At 38.7% G+C, this 19,762-nt stretch overlaps 1 protein-coding gene across 2 annotated transcripts in view; it reads right to left on the minus strand.

The window, feature by feature from the left end:
- The window catches only part of LATS1 (large tumor suppressor kinase 1), a 43,283-nt gene that overhangs the window by 6,349 nt on the left and 17,172 nt on the right, over positions 1–19,762 (minus strand). The window contains exons 4-7 of one of the 2 annotated variants that reach the window (XM_037156821.2): positions 13,981–15,470; positions 11,411–11,993; positions 6,792–6,974; positions 6,476–6,582 (exon numbers count right to left, since the gene is read on the minus strand). In XM_037156821.2, the coding sequence (XP_037012716.2) occupies positions 6,476–6,582; positions 6,792–6,974; positions 11,411–11,993; positions 13,981–15,470 (2,363 nt within the window). Of the gene's footprint in view, positions 1–6,475; positions 6,583–6,791; positions 6,975–10,572; positions 10,637–11,410; positions 11,994–13,980; positions 15,471–19,762 lie in introns of those variants that run through there. The other variant, XM_037156822.2, reaches the window with a different exon arrangement.

Below are 19,762 nucleotides of genomic sequence, written 5' to 3' on the forward strand. Positions count from 1 at the left end.
AGAGGATAGATCATTTGATCTATCAAATGTCGCTTTTTCTCTGGGTGTGCTCTAGCTACCTTGTCCTGGATGCAGGCACAATCATGAGATGTGTGTGTGGTAGAGTAGAATAAATAAAACCTCACTTTCTAGTCAAGGAACTGAAAAGGGAAGCCTTAAGGAACTAGAAAGTACCAGGGACATAGCAGGAAGAGGAGACGGTACAGTTATTTACAAACTGCTGGGCTCACCTCCCAACTGTACTTACATGGATCTAATCCTGAAGAGCATATCAAAGACTTTGAGAATGGAAGTAGGGAAAAGACCACAGCCAGAGAAATCTGCCTAACAATGTAAAGGCTTTCAAAATGAAACTGACATTGGAGTCACAAGCCACAGAAGGTTGGAACTTGTGGACTGAATCCAATCAGGTTTAATGGCTGCCAAAACAGTATCAACATTCTCCATAGCATGTGAACATGACTCAGAGTTTCATAATATTCAGAATGTCCAGGATATAATCCAAAATTACCTGGCATACAAGAACCATGAAAATTTCAACTCATAGAAAAAGAAAATCAACAAATGTCAGTGTTGGGATGACAAAGATTTTAGAACTATCTAACAAAAACTTTAAAGTAGACATTATTAAAATATTCTAAATAAAGATGAATACTCTTAAAATGAAATGAAGACAGAGTCTCAGCAAAGAAACTGAAGATATGAAGAGGTACCAAATGTAAATTTTAGAACTGAAAAATGCTATAACCAAAATAAAAAACTCAGTAGATAGGCTCAATACTATGGAGATGTCAGAGGAAAGTGAAGATAAAGCTAGATTGAAAGAAATTCTGCAATCTGAAAACAGAGGAAAAAGTTTAAAAATATAGCCCTCAGCCTGGCTGGTGTGGCTCAGTGGACTGAGTGCTAGCCTGTGGACCAAAGGGTCATGGGTTGGATTCCCAGTCAGGGCACATGCCTGGGTTTGCAGGCCAGGTCCCCAGTAGGGAGTGCGCAGGAGGCAACCACATCTTGGTTTCTCTCCCTCTCTTTCTTTCTCCCTAAAAATAAGTAAAATCTTAAGAAAATATATAGTCCTCAGTAATCTGTGGGGCTATACCAAAAGGTCTAACATTGGTGTTTAATTAAGAGTTCCAAGGGGATACAGTGTGTGATACAGAAAAAAATATCTGAAGAAATGATAGCTGAAAACTCCCCAAATTTAACAGATAAACCTATACATTCAAGCTCAGTGAACACCGAACAGGGTAAGCTCTAAGAAATCCATGCCCAGACACACTCCATAACTACAACATTGAAAGAAGCCAGTGAAAAATAATGTGTTACTTACGGGAACAACAACTGAATGACTAGATTTCTCATCAGAAACTCTGGAGGACAGAAGGAAGTGGATATTTAAATTTTTTTTTAATCCTCACCTGAGGATATTTTTTTCCATTGCTTTTAGGAGAGAGAGGAAGGGAGGAAGGGGGAGATAAAGAAACACCTATCAGTTGCCTTCTCCTAGGTGCCCCTACTGGGAATCAAACCTACAACCCGGGCATTTGTCTTGACTGGTAATCGAACCCACAACCTCTCCATCCATGGGACAGTGGTCACACCAGCCAGGGCAGGAAGTTGATATTTTAAAGGGCTGCTACAACTGAAGCCCAGAATTCCATACCAATGCCTTTTCACTGTGTTAACTGTGTCTTTGGCAGATGGAACATTTTTACTTTTGATAAAGTATAATTTCTCAACTTTTACCTTTACAGATCATGATTTTGGTGTCATTTTCAAGAGCTCTTCACCTAACCTCAGGCCATAAAGGTTTTCTCTTCTACTTTCTTCTTAAGTATTACAGCTTTGTTTTATTTCTAGATCTATTCTGAGTTAATCTTTGTTTAAGGTGTGACATTTACATCAAGGTGCAGTATTTTTTGTATATGGCTAACCAATTCTTCCAACACTATTTGTCGACATACTGTCCTTTCTCCGTTTACACCCCGTCAAAGATAAAGTGGCTATATTTGTGTGGTCCTACTTCTCCGTTCTCTACCACATATGTTCCACTGATCTATGTGGATACTCTTTTGCCAATATTATACTGTCTGTATTATTGTAACTTCATAATAAACCCTAAAGTCAAGTAGTTGATTCCTCTTTGTCTTTTTTTTTTTTTTAAGATCTTATTTATTTTTAGAGAGAGGGGTAGGGAGGGAGAAAGAGAGGGAGAGAAACATCAGTGTGTGGTTGCCTCTCATGTGCTTCTTACCGGGGACCTGGCCTGCAACCCAGGCATGTGCCCTGACTGGGAACTGAACTGGCAACCCTTTGGTTTGCAGGCCCATGTTCAATCCACTGAGCTATACCAGCCAGGCCTGTCCTTCTTTTTAAAACTGTTCTTTCTTCCAATTCCTTTGTCTACCCATAGAACTTTTAGAATAGTTTGACCTAATTTGAAAAATTCCTGCTGGAAATTTTCCTTGAATTGAGTTAAATATACAAATTTTGCAATAAGAATCGATAGCTTTACTATGTTCAGTCTTTCAATCCAGTATGTATCAACACTGTATGTATCTCCATTTCTTTTTTTTTTAATTTTTTTATTGATTATGCTGTTACAGTTGTTCTATTCCCCCCTTCATTCCCCTCCACCCTACCTCCCCATCCCCACCATTACCCCCCCTTTAGTTTATGACCATGTGTCTCAATTCCTTTAGATTCTATATTTCCCATGCTATTCTTGCCCCCCATCTATTTTCTATCTACTGTCTATGCTACTTATTTGCTGTACCTTCTCCCCCCATCTCCTCCTCCCACTCCCCTGTTGCTAACCCTCCTTGAGATCTTCATTTCTATGTTTCCACTCCTGATCTAGCTGTCCTTTTAGTTTGCTTTTGTTTTAGGTGTGGTTGTTAATAACTGTGAGTTTGTTGTCCTTTCACTGTTCATGTTTCTTTAACTTCTTTTTCTTAGATAAGTCCCTTTAACATTTCATATAGTAAGGGCTTGGTGATGATGAACTCCTTGAATTTGGTCTTATCTGAGAAGCACTTTATCTGTCCTTCCATTCTAAATGAAAGTTTTGCTGGGTAGAGCGATCTTGGTTGCAGATCTTTGGTTTTCATGACTTGGAATACCTCTTTCCAGCCCCTTCTTGCCTGTAAGGTCTCTTTTGAGAAATGAGCTGACAGTCTGATGGGAACTCCTTTGTAGGTGACTGTCCCCTTAGCTCTTGCTGCTTCTAGGATTCTCTCCTTCATTTTAATCTTGGCTAATGTAATGATGATGTGCCTTGGTATGTTTCTTCTTGGGTCCAACTTCTTTGGGACTCTCTGAGCTTCCTGGATTTCCCGGAAGTCTATTTCCTTTGCCAGATTGGGGAAATTCTCCTTTATTATTTGTTCAAATAAGTTTTCCCCTGGTGGCTGTGCCTTTCCCCATTCTGGTACCCCTATAATTCGGATGTTGGAGCGTTTAAAGATGTCCTGGAGGTTCCTAAGCCTCTCCTCATTTCTTTGAATTCTTGCTTCTTGACTCTTTTCTGTTTGGCCATTATTTGCTTTCTTCTGGTCCACTCCATTGATTTGAGTCCCAATTTCCTTTTCATTGCTATTGGTGTCCTGTGCAATTCCATTCATTTCAATTAGTTTCGCCTTCATATATTTGTCTAATTTGTGGCTATAATCAACCAGTTCTGTGAGGATCCTGATGACCAGTGTTTTAAACTGTGCGTCTGAGAGTTTTGCTATTTCTTCATCGCTTAGATCTATGGGCTCTGGGGCTTTGAGATCTTGTGACATTTTGGTCTGTTCTGGCCCTTTAAGTGTGAGAAGCGGTGCCTTGGACTCCCAGGTCGCTGGGTTGTGACGCTGTATGTGGGGGCGTGGTCAGAGCGGGGAAATGGCGACCCCCTCTGCTGTTTCTCACAGCTGGGTGAGGATTAGCGTCTTAGGTGGCTCACCTGGGCCGGGCCACTCAGAGTCGCTGGGTTATGACGCTGTATGTGGAAGTGGGGTCAGAGCGGAGAAATGGTGGCGCCCTCCACTGCCGCTTGCCGCGGGGACCCACCGGGCCCGGTCCAACCGCCCACTCCCTCGCCTGTCCACCCGAGCACAAATGCGCGACCACAGTCAACACGCAGCACCGCTCCCCCGCTGTCTCCCCCGCGGTCGCGTGGCTCACTAGGTCCAACCCTGCGCCTGGATTCCGCGTCTGGATTCCGCGCCTGAGTCCTGTCCTACCGAGTCCTCCTGTGCAATCCCGCTTCACCAGCCGCTGGTTTCGCCCCTCACCGGTCAGGCTGAAGAATTTGTTGTTAACAGACTTCTGAAAAGTTCAATTTCCTGTGTTCTGGCTGTGTTTTCTGTTGCTAATATTTAGTTGTCTCTAAACTTGATTGTGTGAGAAGGCACGGCACATCCACCTATGCCTCCATCTTGGCGGAAGTCCTGTATCTCCATTTCTTAAGATCTTCTGTGGTCTTGCTCATCAATTTGCAGCTTTCAGCACACAGATTTTGTTCCTGGCCTATTAGATATATACCTAAGTATTTCATCTTGGGGAACCTACTGTAAATGTAGTTTTAAAATTTCAGGTTCTGGTTGCTCACTGCTTTAATATAGTCTGGTTGTTCACTGCTTTAATATAGAAAAACAGTAGATTTTTATGTATTACTCTTATATCCTACAATAGTGCTAAACTCATTACTTCTATCACGTTTTTTCTTTGAGTCCTTGGGATTCTCTATATAGAAAATTGTGTCATCTGTTGAATGTGGAAGTTTTTATTTTCTTCTAATCTATATGTCTTTTATTTCTTTTTGTTGCTCTATTGCACTGGCTGGCTAAGACTTCCAGAACAGTGTTGAATAACACTGGTGAGTACAGACATCCTTGTTTCCTTAATTTTAGAAAGAAAGCCCTAAATTTCCCACAGATATACACACACTTATATATACACATATTAAAATTAAGGTGAAATAAAGACACTTTTAGACAATCAAATGTGACACAAACCTGAGAGAATGTATTACCAGTAGATCAGTACTTAAAGAAATTTTAAAGGGATTTTTAAGATAATATATTAACCTCAAAGACAGAAGTAGTTACAAGTTGGTAGGGATCATTACAGAACAGATGATATCTCAAGACATTTTCAAAGAATGATCAAAAACAGCCCTGGCTGGTGTAGCTCAGTGGTTTGAGCACAGGCCTGAGAACCAAAGAGTTACCAGTTCAATTCCCAGTCAGGACATATGACTGGGTTGCAGACCAGGTTTATAGTGGGGGCCACATGAGAGGCAACCACACACTGATATTTCTCTCCCTTTCTCCTTCCCTTTCCCTCTCTCTAAAAAGTTAAATAGATAAAACTAAAAAAAAAAAAAAAAAAGAATGATTAAAAACAATCAGAAAAAAAAAAACAAGAAAACACGATCAAGAGTTAACGAGGCTTCAGAGAGAGGGGAGAAATGTGGAAGATGGGACAGAAAGGACCCTTCAAAGGGAAGGGCGTGAACAAAGACACACAGGTCATATTTGGACTTTAACCCATTAACAAGGAAACCACTAAAGGATTTTTAATAGGACATTTTATGGTAAAAATTGTGGGCAGCTTTTCATTTAAGTGCCAAAGGTAACTTCAAGTGTAGGTACAGTAGTCTGTCCCCTCTTATTTGTGGGGGAGATGTTCCAAGACCCCCAATGGGTGCTTGAAACCTCGGGCAGTACTGAACCCTATATATACTGTTTTTTCCTATACATACATACTTTTTCACTTAAAGGAAGCACTTTATGGTTTCTCTGTGGCAGATCTGAACTGCCAGTATCACTAGTCTTGCACTTGGGGGCCATTCTTAAGTAAAATAAGGGATATATGAACATAAACACTAAGATACCATTGGTGGTCTGATAACTGAAACGGCTGCTACGTGACTAACAAGTGGTCAGTATATATAGCATGGATACACTAGACAAAGGGATAATCCATATCCCAGGTAGGATGGAACAGGACTTCATCATGCTCCTTAGAATGGGGCACAATTTAATACTTATCCGTTGTTCATTTCTGAAAATTTCCATTTAATATATTCAGATTGCAGCTGGGCATAGGTAACTTAAAGCACAGGAAGTACAACAGCAATAAGGAGGATCAACTGTATAGACTGTACTTTGAGTCTAAAATGTGCATGGAGGGAAACAAAACCAGGAGCTAACAGGTGACAAAGAGTAAACTGAAATAAATCTGCAAAAGATACTAAAGATTTTTATGAGAATGAAATATGACAATAGTTTTTATGAGTGTGGGAGAATACAGGAGTGTGATATTCGGATGATGGAGATTAGAATTCATGCATGGAATCTTAGTTCCTACATCCTTACAAACTCATTCCTTAGTTCAAGAATAAGATGCTCTACATAAAAGGACTGATAAACACCTACAGTGTAAAGAAACTGGTGACAACTCTTTTGGTATAGATTTTATACTTTACCTTCATTTGTGTTTCCAATGGAGTTTGTGCCAAGAAAGGAGGCTGTCCCACCAACATTTCAAAAAGAATTACACCAACACTCCACCAGTCACATAACTGTGTATAGCCTAAAATAAGATATTATTTATCTTAATAATAATCTTACCAAATTATTTATAAGCACTTTTTTAAAAGTGCCCAGAATACAATCAAAATTAATATTAAATCACCAATTTATACTGTAAAATTAACACTTACTTTTATTATAAAACTGAAGAATAAGCTATATTCTAATTAAGTTTAAGCTGGAGATTATTTATAAAACAAATGTTTTTACCTGTGCGCAACAACACTTCAGGGGCAATATAATTGGGAGTTCCGACCAAAGAATGTGCCAGACACCGCTGGTGCTGACGCGCAGCTCTGCGCTCCAGTGGCTTCAGTCTATCTCCACATCGACAGTTTGAGGGGTCACCCCATTCGTTACTAAAATCCATGCTATCTTGCCGTGGATGGTCACCTGTAAAGTAAAATAAAGAAAAAAGAAATAAAACAAGAACAAGAGTAAACCTAGAGTTTATTTCATTTTTTGACACCATGGTTTACACTTAACAGCACTCTCCCCTTATGACAAGTTCAGATACAGTGTACACGGAATCACTGATGGTGTTCATTAATGACTGGAGCCTGTTATCTCAGATACCAATAGGACAAGTTTTACACAAAGAAAAATTAGCCCAAGATTTAGTAATGTAGTTAATGTTAAATGATGATACAGACAGGAGTAGATAGAATTAAGAATCAGACTGCTCCCCATTACTACTCTAGATAAAGCTTCAACCAGATCAGTGTCTCACTCATTCAACAAGTGACAATGATAAAGAAGGCAGGGTTCTTCTCTCAGGCAGCTTCTCTGTAGGGAAGAAGCACAACAAACAAATACATACATAAGAAACATATGTACCCTATGATGCACCCCATGTTGAGAATGAACTGGCATGATGTGACAAACTGAGGCGACATTTGTGAAAAAACAAATGGGAACCAACCATTTGAAAACCAGGGCCAGGCATATGTGTCTAAGACTCCTGGCCAACATGGAAACGTAAGTAGATATGCTTCGCTTCCTCACACAACCAAAAGAAAGATAGCAATCAATTTAAAAACAAAAAACCAACCAGAGTCCAGAAAATTGAACTGTATGGAAATCTGACAACCAAGATGTTAAAGAAGAAACATTCATCCAGACCAGTAGGGAGGACAGAGATGGGCAGCCAGGGCAGAGAGGATGTGTGGCAAGGTGGTGACTTGAGGAGCTGGCGGTCCCACATTCACATGTGGATAAACTGGGAGGAACAACTGGGGCATGAGACAGACCACGCAACCCAGGGTTCCAGCACAGAGAAACAAAGCCTCTAAATCCCCTGTTGTAAAAACCCATGGGGCTTGTGGCAGCAGGAGAAACTGCCAATCTCGCAGGAAAAGTCCACTGAAGCAATCCACAGGGCCCTACAATGTATGCAAACCTACCCACCAGAGAATCAGCACCAGAAGGGCCCAATTTGCTTGTGGGTAGGGGGGGAAGTGACTGAAAGTCAGCCTAGAGCCAAGCAAGCCACACTGTTCCCTCTCTGACCCCTCCCACACATACAGCACCACAACCTAGCCATGTGGTTTGCCCCACCCTGGTGAATACCTAAGGTTCTGCCCCTGACAACTTAACAGGTGCAAGGAGACAAATAAATATAACCCAAATGAAAGAACAGATCAAAACTCCAGAAAAACAACTAAGTGACGAGGAGACAGCCAACATATCAGACGCAGAGTTCAAAACACTTGTCATCAGAACTCTCACAAACTGGTTGAGTATGGTGCCTAAATACAAGAAAAAGTGAGGTCCGTGCAAAGTAAAATAAAGAAAAATTATACAGAGAACCAACAGTGAAGGGAAGGGAAGCAGGACTCAGATCAATGATTTGGAACAAAAGGAAGAAATACACATTCAACCAGAACAGAATGAAGAAACAAGAATCAAAAAAAACAAGAAAGGCTCAGGTTCCTGAGCCTTTAAACATTCCAACATCTGAATCATAGGGGTGCCAGAAGAAGAGGAAGAGCAAGAAACTGAAGATTTATTTGAAAAAATAATGAAGGAAAACTTCCCCAATCTGGCAAAAAAACTATACACGCAAGTCCAGGAAGCTCAAAGTCCCAAAGAAGTTGGACCCAAGGAGGAACACACCAAAATACATCATAATTAAATTACCCAAGATCAAAGATAAGAAGAGAATCTTAAAAACAGCAAGAGAAAAGGAGAGTTACCTACAAAAGAGTTCCCATAAAACTATCAGCTAATTTCTCCAAAGAAACCTTACAGGCAAGAAGGGATTGAAAAGAAGTACTCAAGTCATGAAAGGCAAGGAACTATATCCAAAATTACTCTATCCAGCAAAGCTATCATTTACAATGGAAGGGCAGATAAAGTGCTTCCCAGATAAGGTCAAGTTAAAAGAGTTCATCATCATCAAGCTCTTGTTATATGAAATGTTAAAGGGACTTACCTAAGAAAAAAAAAGATGAAAACTATAAACAGTAAAATGACAACAAACTCACAACTATCAACAACTGAACCTAAAAAACAAAAACAAACTAAGCAAAGAACTAGAACAGAAACAGAATTACAAAAATGGAGACCACATGGAGCGTTTTCAGTGGGAAGGGGCTGGGGAGAGAACGGGGAAGAAAGGTACAGGGAATAAGAAGCATACCTGGTAGGTACAAAACATACAGGGGGAGGTTAAGAATAGTATAGGAAATGGAGGAGCCAAAAAACTTACATGTACAACTCATGGACATGAACTAAGGGGAGGGGGGAATGCTGGAAGGAGGGGAGGTGCAGGGCAGAGGGGGAGAAAGGAGAGAAAAAAAATGGGACAGCTATAATGGCATACTCAATAAAATATACAGACACACACACAGGGCAAGGCATTTTATACAGAAATGACAATAACAAAGAATGATTAGAAAAAGGGAGAATGGTAGGAGACTGAATAGAAGCCAGTGCTCATCGATTTTGTAAGCAAAAGATATGGTTTATCTTTCACTCCAGTATACTGGGAAGGTGCTGGAAAGTTTGAAGCAAGAAAATGATAACACTTTATTTATGTTTAAATATATTATGGAGGACAAGAGTGAAAATAGGCCAAGTTAAGAGACTATTACAATTAAGCCTGGACTATGATGGTAACAGTGGTAATAGAGAAAAGCAAACAAATTCAGGATACATTTACAAGTGGAAATTAGATGTACAGGGTATATGAAAAAAGAATAAAGGATAACTAGATGGGTAGTGGCGGCGGTATAGTATACTGGTGGTATATAAACTGGGAAAGACTGGAGGGGCATAAATACAAAGGGGAAGAATTTAAAGTTGTTTCTGGTAATGGTAAGTTAGAAATCCATGTGAAATGGAAATGCCATTTCTAGAGAGAAATTTGGAAGTCACTGACACAGAGATGGTATTTAAAGCTATGACTAGATAAAATCACCTACAAAAATATATCTAAATTAGCCCTGGCTGGTGTAGCTCAGTGGATTGAGCGCGGGCCTGAGAACTAGAGGATGGAGGTTCGATTCCCAGTCAGGGCACATGCCTAGGCTGCAGGCCAGTTCCCAGCAGGGGGCACAGGAGAGGCAACCGTACTTTGATACTTCTCTCCCTCTCTCCTTCCCTTCCCCTCTAAAGATAAATAAATAAAATCTTAACATATATATATCTAAAATTAACCTAGCTGTGATAATCTGGAATGTTTGCTTAAAATATAATTTCTACCCTCCAGTGAAGATTTTTAGTTAGTAGACTATGATAGAGCCTAAAACTCCTATTTTTAAGAACGCAAAGCAATTCAGGTGAATTTGGGAGACATTATGTCACATTAAGCTGAACATTAAAGTAGGTGCAAGTGTCTCAGTTCTATCCACTTAGTGTCAATCTACTCCTGTTCACAGAAGCACAGAAGGCCAAGACTTACCTCAGAGGACTGCTGTAAGCATTAAATTAGAATTTATGTAAAGCACCTAGTCATAGTAAGTATTCAACAAATGTCAGATGGACTTACACTTCCATTAGCGCTTGAAGGGATCTTGGTGAGGCACTGTGGTGTAGTAGAAATAACATGGGCCCTGTAATCAGACAAACCTGGGTTCAAAGCCTAGCCCTTACACTTATTTTCTGTCTGACCTTGGGCAAGTTAAGTTACTTCATCTAATTAAGCCTTTTGTTTTTTTCTGCCTTCTAATGACGTTGTGAGGATTAAACAGAATCATGTACATAATGTATTCAAGGTTAAATAAGTTGTGTAACACTCATACGGTGGAATCCTAAATAACAGTGAAAATAAATGTTACAGGCAATTAGCACAAAGAACCTCAAACATAAAAGCCAACATAGAATACACATAGAATGATTACATTTAACTAAAGATTCCAGAGTAGGCAAAATAAAAAAAATAGTACATTGTTTAGAGAGATATATACATATGTGGTAAAAATGTAAATAACTGATTACAAAGTTCTAAAATAATGGTTACCTACCCCTGTGAAGGAAAGAGGGGAAGTGATAGGGATTTGAAAAGATACTGACAAGCTAGTTTTAAAACTGAATGGTGGGTATGGGGGCTTCATTTAATATTATTTTTTTAAATGTTATTTGTCTGACATATTTCAAAATAACAAAACAGAGTGGTTAACTCAAAAATGTTAATGATATTTAGAAATAATTGACTCTAACATACTCTTTCATTTTAGAAGTCTAAACGTCTGCGGGATTCACCCATGGTTACCCAACAGAGTCAAGACCTGACCCAGGACTTCTGGGTCCTATCCAGTGATATCATCTTCTATTTTAATGCATTAATAAATTATATTAATATGCACAAATTTTATGATTTTACTCACCACTCTGGTAGTACTTAGAATCATGTGTCCACCTGAAGCCAGTGCAGAGGCCGAAGTCAGTCAATTTAATATGACCATCACGATCAATCAAAATGTTATCAGGTTTAATATCTCTATGAATAAAACCCATTTTATGAACACTTTCAACTGCACAGATGAGTTCTGCTATGTAGAATCGTGCCAGATTTTCTGGAAAGATGCCCATTCTAATTAGTAGGCTCATCATATCACCCCCAGGAATGTAGTCCATGACAAAGTATAAATTGTCCTTATCTTGGAATGAATAATACAGACGAACTACCCATTCGTTGTCAGCTTCAGCGAGGATATCTCTCTCAGCTTTAACGTGAGCAACCTGATTTCGAAGCAGGACATCTTTCTTTCGAAGAGTTTTTGTTGCATACAATGCCTTAGTATCTACTTTTCTTGCTAGACAAACTTCGCCAAATGCTCCTATTCCTAATGTCTTTATCTTCACAAACATAGACTTGTCCATTTTAGCCCTCTTAAGACGGATGTAATTAGACTCTTTTTGGCAAAGCATCTTTCTCATTTGATCTTGGGCATCTTGAGATAATCCCACCTAGGCAAATAAGCTAAATGTTAAATAAGGAATTATTTCCTATACAAAATATTAGAAAACAGCTTGAAAAAACTCAGGCATATATTTAAAGGTTAAATGCATAATAATTTTTAATAAAGCATGTTAGAAATCTAGAATATATTTCAGAAAAAATTATCAAAAGTGCAGTATAAGGGATATTAAGAGGATATACAAGGTGAGTATATATGCAGATGCTGCTGTACAGAGCAAGGAGAAGGTGATACCAATAATCAGGTGTCTACTCCTCTCTAAAGCACTACAGTAAAGTTCCCAATGTGCAATAACCAAACATCTGTTCACATGCATCCTCATCTACCCCTCCATGCCTGTTCATCCCAAATTACATGATTAAACTGCCTTCATTATGTTTCTCTTTGTAAAACACCTATGCCTCAAATAGTCTTCCCATTTTATCCTTTATGAAAAGAAATTCTTTCACTCCAAGTTCATTTATTCTAAAAAACTGATGTATTTAGAACAGAAAAATATCTTCTCTAATCTAATTACTGTCAGTCTTTCCTTTTATCTTTCTCAAGACATTATTGTAAAGGTAGGACTCACAGCCATCACTAACACAAAATGCAAAGGGTTTCTCCTACCTTATTTAAGAGGACAACTTGTGTGATTATAGGGTATCTTTTAGATATTCTGTAACATTTCAAAGAATAGTCAGTGCAAATTATGAAGAAGCCAAAACACAGATAAAAACCCAAATCAACTTCTAAATGGACATGAAATACCTGGATTTAGAAGGAAGGAACAGTTTACTTTTGACTAGCTAATAACTAACTTAAGGGTTAAAACAGAATAGAAATTTGATTTGAAAAGTGAAGTCTAATTCTAGAAATGCATGACTAATTAAACATAGCAACCTCATGCTTCTGTTAGGATGCATATTTGCATGCAAAATCTTTTAAGAAGGGTGGCGTGCCAGACTTAGTATAGAACTGTTTGTCTTAAAATCTTACTTGCCTACACAGTAATGGAGGCTACAGAAGTCAGCAAAGCTTCCAACACCATAAAAGTTTAAATCAGCTATTAGTGGAAAGTGAAGAGGAAAAAGGAAAAATAAACTAAGAAAATACATATAGACAGACTTTAGTAAGAAATCCTAAGAGCTAAAATATGAATAAGTCATACAGATTATCATGGTATTTATCTAACCAAATTCAATTTTTAGCAGGAATAACAACACTGTGAAATCAGATTTAGAGAAATAATTAGAAAAGAATGGCTTTTTTTAAGTTGTATGAGGAAATTTCAACACAAATTTAAGCCTCTTGGATTTTGAGTGATTGATGTAATATTAGGAGTCAAATCTTTGAACTGTAAAAACATGGTAAAAATAATGATGACAGTACCACTGTAATATCTAGAGAAGAGGTCTATATGGCATCACGATGGAGATTAAACTTATTCTGATCTCTTCAATGGATTCTGATTTAGTAATTTCAGCACATTTTTCTAGTTCTAGTACATTATAAAAATGAAATTAGATGGGTAAATAACAGAAGGGACATGTCTCTGACATTTTCAAATAAGACCAACCTGATGAATAAACCTACAAGTTCAAAACTACTAAGTAAAAATCAATGTTTCATAAATGTATCAAGAGATGAGACCCAGATATTTCCAGCTCATCTTAAATGTTGTAAGGTAACATGTAAAACCTAAAAAATAACCGTTGTTCCAATTTCCACATAAAGGGATTATGTACACCTTCGCTGTAAATTATATTTTTCTTAATTTGTTAGAAGAACTTTATTACAGGAGATTCTAAGTAATTCTTGAAGTACTAAAATACAATGCTACAATCAAAGTATTTTAATGTTTACTGACTTTTAAATAATTGATAATATACTTAGCTACAAAAAACACCCCCCAAAACACTGGACCACAATATTATTAGATAAGCACCAAGCAAACAGTGATCAAGTATAAAAATGGACATTTAAAAAGGTTTTACCCGCATCATCTCATTCTCTAATTGTTTTTTACGATGTAGACGTTGCTGATGAGATTTGAGAACATTTTCTACATGTTGCTCCATATAGAATTTAAATGCCTGAGGAGAATAACTTTGAATACGAGATTCTCTTCGCTCTTCGTCTTTCTTGTTTTTTCTAACAGTGATAGGTGAAGTTGTAATCTGTTTCTTTTCTTTATCTCCACTATCAACACTTTCATAACTTTTTTCACCCTCATCTTCCTTGGGCAAGCTCGACTGATCCTCCTTGCTGGGTTTATTGACTGGTTCGTATGGAACAGATGGGTTTTGGTGTAGTAAATGTTTGGGATATGGTGGTGGTGGACCCTGATAGTTTGGAGCTTCAGCAACAGGTGGCATAACAGTCATATTTGAAGTAGTACCCTCAGAAAAAGGACTGGGCTGAACAGTCTGAACTGGCTGTGGTATCCAAGAAGGGTGTGTAGGTGCTAAAGCAGTCTGTAGCTCTGGTTTTAATACGCGTATGCTTTTCACGGGTTGTTGAATTGGAGCTGGTGTAATAGCAGTGACTGTTGTAGCAGAAGGCTGAGAGTTAGCAGAATGACTTGTTCTATTTCCTAATGGGTTATTGAAAGAATTTGACCTCACTGGTCTGTTAGGCTGCCATGCAGGGATTTCATGTCCGGTGCTTGAGGATGACTGGGCTGGAGCTGAAGATGACTGAGGCCAAGTTGTTTGCAGTCCAGGTACATTGATGTTATAAAGTTCCATGTTATGACTATTTCTATTTGGCACCATCATAGATTGAGGAATATTTCCATTTGTATATGATGAAGGAGCAGCAGACCCCCCCGTTTGTCCATTAGTTGGGGTCAGAGGATATGGAGGGGGTGGCTGCCGATTCACTGCATTAGCAGGGACATTTTGGTGTATCATAAAATCACTTTGACCACTACCATTCTGAATTCCAGGTCTCCCTGGTGGGAAGTTAAATTTGTTAGAACTCTGCATGATGATTGGTTGTCTGCCAACAGGAACAGAACCAATGCCTCTCTGTCCCTGATTAGGAGGATTCATTGGGGACGTGTTCAGAGGTGGCGGAGGATAGCCCTCCTGCCAGGCTCCAGGTGGAACAGGAGATATTCGAGAGATCACAAATTCCATATTCCCAGAATAGCGCTTCGTTTGAGAGTTTGGTTCCCAGGACGGGGGAGGAGGAGTTGTTCCTCTAGGAGGAGGAGTCTGGCCTCTCGGGGGTGGTGGAGGGGTGACGCTCCTTACTTGAGGAGGTGGGGGCGGGTTCACTCTCTGTCCGTTGCTAGGGTGAGCTTGAGTAAATGCTGTAACACCAGATCCTGACAAAGGTCTTCCTACATCTGTCTGGGAGTTGGGGCTTTCAGAACGATAGGCTGTACTTTCTCCTAGGGGTGGGCCATGTCTCTGAGGAACTAAAGATTCTTTAGAACCTTTCCAGCTTTGTCTGCGATTAACTGATTGTTGTACACTCCCTATGATCAGAAAACAAAGAAAAAAAAACATTTAAACCTCTTAGTTTTGAAGAATTTAGCTTGAAATTCTGACACTACTAAATAATAATTCTCTCTCAAGAATTATAAAAATCAAATTTCAGTAAGTGGCATATTTTACCTTTTAACATTTTATTTATTTGTTTTCTTTTTTAAAATTTACTTATTTTTCAAGTACAGTTTTCTATTTCTCCCATCCCAGCCCAACCCGCCCTGTGCTCAACATTTTATTTATTTTTGACTAGGTAATACAGTCTCGTAACTCAAAATTCAAAAGGTACAAAAGAATACCCACCTCTGTACCTTAGCCAACCAGTTTCCTTCCTTGAAAGTAACCAATTTCATCAGTAAAATATTTTAGGAAAATACAAGTAAATAGTATACCTCCTATATATATTATTGTGCCTTGCTCTTTTCATTAAAAAATTGAAGACTATAGCCCTGACTGGTGTAACTCAGTGGATTGAGCACAGGCTGTGAACCAAAGGGTCACTGGTTCAATTCCCAGTGAAGGTTGAAGGCCAGGCCCCCAGTGAGAGGCAACCACACACTGATATTTCTCTCCCTCTTGTTCTCTCTCTTCCCCTCTAAAAACAAATAAAATCTTAAAAAAAAAATTAAAGATTCTGTATCAGTATATAAAGTGTTTTAACTCTTAAAAATATTATCACAATTTTTCACTGCACAGATATACCTAAATTTAATCAGCTCCTTTACCGATGGATATTAAGGTTGTTTCTAGTCTTTTTTCAAACAAAAAAACAGCAGGGCTTTATTAGCTGAACATTAAATGAGGTGTGAATTTTACAGACTCTCTCTTTAATGGACTTTTCAAATAAATGTAATAGACAAGACAATATATGATAGAAAAAGAAGTACATAAAATAGTCTAGCCACTTGGAAAAATATATGTGATACATTATATATAATACATACAAAATACATTTGTGTAAAACACAATAATATAAATTAATACATTCTAGAGGGATAAACATTTAAGTGTTAAAGGTGAAACCATACAAGTACTAGGAAAAAACAATCGATCATTCAGTAATATTGGGGTGCCTCTTTGGAAGGTCTTCCCCAAGTATAACAAAGGTAGAGAACATACAGTAAAATACTAACAGATCTAAACACATAAAACACTTATCACCATTAAAACAAAACAATACAAACTGAAAGATCCACAAATTTGAAAGGTCAACATCATCCTGGGAGAAAACATATTTAACAACACATTTAAGAAAAAAGTAATTTATGTTCAGAGTGTACAGTTAACACTACAGTTCACCTACGCTGGCCAGGATCTTGGGTCTATGACTTCAGGGCAAGTCATCACTTCAGGGCAAGGCAAGCTAGGCAAGTCCTCTGGCCACCTTCCTCAGATGGTCAGCTGAGGCTAAATATGCCATGTGACTCATGCGGCTTTTACCAGTTAAAATGTAAGACACTGCAACCCTAAAGCAGACTGCCATCCTTGTGGTTCTGTACCTCCCATAAAGCTGTGTTCTCCCACCTCCCAAACCTTGCCACAGTTGCCCTCTAGCCAAGTTCTGCTTTACAACCAGCAAATGCTCCTATATCATTAACCCCTGCTCCAACCTCTTTCCCACCATCTCCTTACAGCTGGTTATCTTCTGCTGACATTACTTTCCTCTCAGCCCTTTGTAATTATAAGTTGGCTAAAATGTGGGATTCCAACTCTTTGCTCTCCATTCTTGTTTCCAGATCACTGCTTTCCTTTACACTTTTTTTAAAAGGCAGCTCTTTAGAAACTCACGCTTTCTGGGAAGCTGCATTCATTTCTCTTACTTAACGAACTCTTGTTTGCTCACCCTCAATCACAAGTCACTTCGGTCTACCCTAAGCCTTGCCAATTGCCAACATTCTATAACATTAACATCCACGTGGGCAAACCATCCATAACCCTCACCTCTCAGTTTCTCCATTCCACCTCAAATATCACTCCCAAGATCACATTTACAATTTTGATGCCATCCATATCTACTTCTTTTTCAAAATCACTAATTATTTATATTCTCAGGCAACTTCTCTTTCTCATATTTTACTACTACTGCAAATGTTCTTCAGTCTCACCAGGACCTATTAACCCCCTACTTCATCAGTCCCTCTCTTTCCTTATGACACACTGTAACCAATTTAAATCCATGACATCACTTCTTTCCTCCCACCGTATTCCCTTTCTCCTGTCCTCATTTCTATTAGTTCATTAAATATTTACTGACCACCTCTATGCCAGGCACTGCCCTGAGCAATCCAAGATAACATCCTTGGTCCCAAGGAACCTATATTCTTGATGGAGGAGACTGACAATAAACAAGTAAATAAATGAAGGTAACATCTAGGTATGATAAATGCTATATGTAAGAAAAATAAATGGTGTCAAATGATAGAGAGTAACAAGAGAATAGAGACGGATGAGCCAGTGGTAAAAGGCTTCACCAAGGACATGACATATGATCTAAGTCTGAGAGAAAGTCCTGAGATGGGAGCTTGGTATTTTCCAAGAACAAAAAGAAACAGTATGGCTGGAGAGCAGTAAGTGAGGGAAGTAGTGATACTAGATGAAGTCTGAGATTAACAAAGCCATGGAGAGGAGTTTGAAGGAATGAGAGGCCACTAAAGGCAGAGAAAGAATATCCTGTGATTAAGGATTTAAATTACCCTTTCAGCAATATTCTGAACTTCCTTTTGCTCTTTTTCTTATTTTGTACCTGTTTAGTAAAACTCCAGTTATCAGATGATTCCTGCTAGAGAAGGTGATGTAAAGAGCAGATTGATTCCACCATAAATTCATGATCAGCATCATGAAATAAATGGCCTCAGCACTGCCAGGAAATCTCACTGTTACTTTTGGTCTCCACTATGACTCACCTGTCTCCTCAAATTGCCTGCCCCATTCTTCACCGATCACTCTTAGCAGACGACTTGATTTTATACTTTAGAGAAAGCTGAAGGCATCAGAAAGGAATTCCTTTACCTTTCCTACATGAGCTAGGCCCACTTGCCCATTAGAGCAAAACGGTGCTTCTCTTCCTATGCAAAGCTAATAGCTCCTCATCCTATGTTTTGAGTTCTTTCTTCTCCAAGCTTCTCGAGAACCTTACTTGACCCTTCTCTCCTGAATATTTAATTTCATCCTCTTAAGTGGAGTGTTATAATTATTTTTTAAATTTGCCTAAGGTCTTTTCTATTCAAGGAAAATAGTAAGACTCTCCCTCCCTCCCTCCCTCCCTCTCATATACATCACTTCCTCAAAGTATTGGTGCTGGTACACAAGCTGATATTGGCCCATAGGAGGTAAGTATGGAAGATGAGTGAGTAAAAATTTAGACTTAACAGAAATTTGACAAAATAATTTTATCTGTTAAAATGTGGTAATAAAATATTTGGACTTATAGTTGGTATGTCGAAGTTGTAATTTTTGTAATAATTCATTAGTACTGTTTTTCTTAAGATTTTATTTATTCATTTATAGAGAAAGAGAGAAACATTAATGTGTGCTTGCCTCTCACACACCCTGTGCTGGGGACCTGGCCCACAATCCAGACATGTGTCCTGATGGGGAACTGAACTGGCGACCCTTTGGTTGGCAGCCCGTGCTCAATCCACTGAGCTACACCAGCTAGGGCAGACTTGTATTTTATACAATTACTAATCTGTACTTAGTTGAATATTAACAAAAATTAAAGGATCTTCATCACAGACAGGATACACTAGCCTTGCTAATGTCCTCACTGTATCCTTAAAGAAAAACTTCTCGAAGAATTGTCTATACTTGATTTCTTTATTTCACATCCATTTATCTGAATTATGATCCTATGACTGAACAAAAAAATTACTCCATGTGTTATGGGCTAAATTGTGTCCCTAAAATCCAGTAAGTTCTAACTCCTAGTACCTCAGAATGTGATAATATTTGAAGATGGGGCTTTTAAAGAGGTAAAGTTAAATAAGGTCATAAGGCCCTGGCTGGTATAGCTCAGTGGATTGAGCGCAGGCCTGCAAACCAAAGGATTGCAGTTCAATTCCCAGTCAGGGCACATGCCTGAGTTGCAGGCCAGTTTCTAGCAAGGGACACATGAGAGGCAACCACACATTGATATTTCTCTCCCTCTCTCCTTCCCTTCCCCTCTAAATCTTAAAAAAAAAAAGGTCATAAGGTAAGCCTTAATCAAACACGCTGGGATCCTTATAGGAAGAGAAAATCCAGACAGAGAGAAAGGTACCAAACACATGTGCATGCAGAGGGA

The sequence above is a fragment of the Artibeus jamaicensis genome, unplaced genomic scaffold (assembly GCF_021234435.1).
Source record: "Artibeus jamaicensis isolate MK-2021 breed Jamaican fruit bat unplaced genomic scaffold, CSHL_Jam_final contig_3176, whole genome shotgun sequence".
Classification (NCBI taxonomy): Eukaryota; Metazoa; Chordata; class Mammalia; order Chiroptera; family Phyllostomidae; genus Artibeus; species Artibeus jamaicensis.